This window comes from Austrofundulus limnaeus, unplaced genomic scaffold (assembly GCF_001266775.1).
Source record: "Austrofundulus limnaeus strain Quisiro unplaced genomic scaffold, Austrofundulus_limnaeus-1.0 Scaffold86, whole genome shotgun sequence".
NCBI lineage: Eukaryota > Metazoa > Chordata > Actinopteri > Cyprinodontiformes > Rivulidae > Austrofundulus > Austrofundulus limnaeus.
The window spans coordinates 3,649-8,055 of NW_013952488.1; the positions used below are offsets into that span (position 1 = coordinate 3,649).

The 4,407-nt window shown below is 38.6% G+C and overlaps 1 protein-coding gene across 1 annotated transcript in view; it reads right to left on the minus strand.

Moving 5' to 3' along the window:
• tmem244 (transmembrane protein 244) overlaps nt 1-4,407 on the minus strand; it is a gene marked incomplete in the record, with an annotated part of 8,947 nt that overhangs the window by 3,629 nt on the left and 911 nt on the right. The window contains 2 exon segments of the mRNA XM_014011892.1: nt 1,051-1,127; nt 1,223-1,308. Of these exon segments, the coding sequence (XP_013867346.1) occupies nt 1,051-1,127; nt 1,223-1,308 (163 nt within the window).

Genomic DNA, 4,407 nt, shown 5'->3' on the forward strand with positions numbered 1-4,407 from the left:
GGGGGGGGGGGGGGGGGGGGGGATACTTTTTACATTAGACATTATGTGAAACAAGCTTGGTTTATGTTACAGAGAGGGACAAAATGATAGAGATTTACTCTGTCTGTGTTTAAAGCATATGAAAATACAAGAATGTATCTTAAATTCAAAATGCCCTTCAATATACTGTATTCATCAATAATGTAACATCAGTATTATTTATTTGTAACATTTTAATATCAGCATTGACAATAAGTTGTGTTCTATGTTTAATTTAAAAAATGAAATAGGTGTTTAAACACATAAACAACACTCAACCCCCCAAAAAACAGTGACATTTTCCTGTTTRTTCTTTATTTTCTTATTCAAGATCCTTGCTTAAATCCTATGATACAATGTAAACACAATGCAGTACATTTTCATAAAAATAATATTAATTCAATAATCATATTAGTCAACTAAATATGACATTAAATTATAACTATAAGTCTAAAAGTAAATTATTTTCAGAATAACAAAAAACAAACAAACAGTGATTGTGTGTTCTTTCTTTTTTTTAATGATGGATTATTAAGGCAATAGTTGACCTTTTAACGTTTAAAATCCCATTTTTACACATTTTTGCAACTCCTCTCACAGATTTATGTGACACATTCACAGTGTTATGTCTCTGCTGCTTGTTTGATAGTTCACATTTGGCCAAAAATATGCCAAACCACTATCAAGCTTTAATAAAATGTAACCCACAAGTACTGGAAGAGAAACACTGGACTACAAACTCGTTCTGTTATTGCTATAAAAGGATTAAAGTCAAAGAAAGAACATTTCCCAAACTGCAATGTGAGTTCCATGTTATGGCATCAGATGAGTGATTTTAACATTAAAACCTTCTCAACTGAAGATACTTTTTCTAGACATTAAAAATAAAACATCGTTAAGCTTAAGTATAAAAGTTTAGATATTTGGTGTGTGAAAAACTGAAAAACGTAATTATCAAAGGAGATCAAAGTAAGTTATTTTTTAAATACTTTCAATTAAAGCAGTACATGTTGTACTTTACTGAATACTCACCCAGGTACTTGGGGTTCTGCCATGACGGTTGTGTTGTGTAGTCGAACGGGGCCAACAAGCTGTTGATCTCATGAACTCTACAAGAAAAGATCACACGGTGCGCTTTTAAACGTCATCGGGCTCTTCTGTTTTACGATCTGTACGTTTCTTTAACGGTTTCGTGTGAGCGTACCTGAACAGACCGATGCAAAGACTGACCACGATGTAGTAGAGAGAGTAGAAGCACACCATGCACATCAGCAGGTTCTGCAGAACAACCTGAGGGCACAGGACACAGTGTGAAGGAGCTCTGTTCATGTCATTAAAAAGCAGCTTTACTGGAGGGAAAGTGTTTGGAATGACTCTCAGCTACTACCACACCTAACATACTCATTATCTGAACAATTGACTAAATAGCTCTTTGACGAGGGTTGATCATGTGGTAGCCATCTTGACTCCAAAGCAAATCAAATGAAGTTATACTTCAAGTACCTGCTGAGAGCATTAATAAACTACCCAGTGTTTCTACCTGARCACATGGCAAAGTGGATTTAACTAAGGTCTGATGTTGCTGCAGTTGGTCAGGTCTAGGTTCAGCAGCAGGATGTGCTCAAAGAATGAGGTCAGCTGACCTGTATATACTGAATGAGCAGATTAATCCATCAATGGATTGTTTTTCCCTGATGGCACAGGAATATTCCAAAATGACAATGCCAGGATTCATGGYGCTGGAATAGTGAAAAAGTGGTTCAGGGATCATGAGACATCATTTTCACACATGGATTGGCTCCACGGAGTCCATTGAGATTCTTTGGGATGTGCTGGAGAAGGCTTTGTGCAGCGGTCAGACTCTACCATCATCAATGCAAGATCTTGATGAAAATTAATGCAACAAAAGCTGACATGGCAGCAAAAATAGGAAAAACCAACAGGCAAAGGAGACCACAAGGAAACCAGGGCAGAAAAACAAACAATGACCGGACAAGGAAGTGGAAAAGAAGGACTGGGTTGAGTGAAAAGTAGCCTGGTAAAAACCAAACCCTTATCCTTCACCTTGCTTTGGACAGAGGGTCTGGACTCGCTGCTATTGAAAAGCGATTCTTGCAGGAGGCGTGGCCTCTGCTGAAGTGTGTGTGTGTGTCGCTGTGAAGGAGGCTAAGCTAAGAAGCTAACCGGAAATCGCGTGTGCTGTAAACAACCCTACTGAGAAGAGAAAAGTACCAAGCCGAACGATACAACTGTAAATGAGAGCTGCTGCTTTGTCAGACAAATTTATTTTAATTTGGAAGCCTTATCAACACGGACTGGCTTCATTCACTTCCTCCATTTCCATTGCTAAATTAACAGACACTGTGCAGAAAATCTATGTCATTCAAAACTCCGCCTTCTGTTTGCTGATTGGTCCAGGTAAAATAAACTACAAACAGACACTGTTCAGAAAATTGACGTTCTGTTCTCTGATTGGCCCGGCTAAAAATCTGCCAGCGAAATCCTTGTCTATGGGAGAAATCCCAGACGGAGCAGAGAAGCGAAACTAGAARTGAGCGGAGCTSCGTAGGAAGGCAAGGGCCAGGCTAAGTGAAAAGTGGAAAAAGCTGAGTGATTACAGAAATACAGAGACAGGTGTGAGAGAATAATCTGGAYSGGACTGAAAGACTGAGGACTGAGATGAGGGTGTAAGACACAGAAGGAACACKAGAGGGGGACAGAGCACAAGACACAAGACAACAGATCCTCCCAAATTTAAAAGGTAAAATCAATCAACCTTTATTCRGGACACAAGAGGAGTCAATAGTAAAAATAAGACAAATACATACAAAAAGAAAAATGTTTCTTAAAAAAAGATAAAACTTGTTGTTTTACATAATTTAGTGTTTCCCCTACTGTTATCTGAGGAGCGGAACAATCATTAATCACCATCAGTTTTTGCTATTTGCCTCATAAACTATTGTCCAATACACTAAAAAAAACAGATGTGTTGGATTTAGTTAACCAAGTTATATCAACTGGTTCCACTCAACTGAGATGAGTAAATGTAAAGCAACTTTCACATTTAATRAATGTACAGCTCAGAAAACATGTTTTTTTAGCGTATCTGTCATTTATTTGAATTTAACAAATTAACATAAAAGCCACAACACTTCAAAGTTAGTATATCATACACCTTTTGGTCTAGATGCATCCTATAAGAGAAAAAGGTCTGCTCCTTCTTTTTCTGCTCTCTTCAGTGACCCAGAAAACATGCCCCCCGACAGCAGCCAGTCTACAGGAAATGAGGTCCACAACTCCCCAGGAGGAGAGATAAAAGACCTTTTCTCATGGCTGACATTTGGGGTGGTCAAACGCAGGTGCAGCTAATTGCTTCAATAATCAGCTCCGTTCCAGTCGTTGGGTCGGTGCCAGGCACGGCTCCATGGCTTACTGGCACACCCTAATGGAATGGGGGTCATGGTTAATCCTATTAGTTACACTTGTGATTTCCTTCTGGGATGAGTCAAATGTCTGCTGTTGTACAGAGCTTAATACAGGAAGAATAACACACTCCACAGCCCATTAAACAAACAATTACTTGACTATAATAAAGTTCAAGGCTTTAAAGTAGGCGTGTCAAACTAAGTTACAATAGGCAGCCAAAATTTAACGTTTGGTTCAAACCAAGGGGAAGTTTTAGTCATTACATAATAGTCAATACAATTAACTCGAGTCAGATACCTGACCTGTTTTTTTCTTGTTTACAGGCTCGTCAACAAGCATTTGATCTGTCTAATTTAAAATGTTTTGTTGCTCTTTCCACATCAAAATCAAAGATTACTTAAAATTTCCAACTCGCTTCAAATTTGACCACCGGAAAATCTGCGCTAAATAAAGCATGCTCAGATTTTAACGCAAAACTAGAACCGATAAAAAATATTTTACGTTAAAATTATCCCTTTTGGGGTCCTGATAAAATGCTAACGTGGGTCCGATTTGGCCCGTGGGCCTTGAGTTACAGAAGTGTTCAAGAACATGTTAAAATGCTTGACCCCAGTAAAATGCATATATTAGAGGAAAGCAAGAACAAAGCAGAATTTATGCGAACTGGCTACAACTTCACAAAGGTGTAGCGCTAACCAACAGATGACAGAGTGTAGGATTTGTTGTTTTCAGCGGTTGAGTGGTTGAATCATCCTCCCTGGTCCTCCCCCCACCCCTGCTTTCAAARGCAAAGGAGTTTCTACGGTGTCTCTCAGGTGTCAAAAACCTTTGATAATTCCAACCACGATGTCTACCAGCAGCTTCAGGGCTAGTGATGTTTCAGGTGGTAAGATTATGAGCTTTAATAAGTAAAATTATCCCAGCTACAATGACAGACAACAAATATTACATTTATAGATTTAC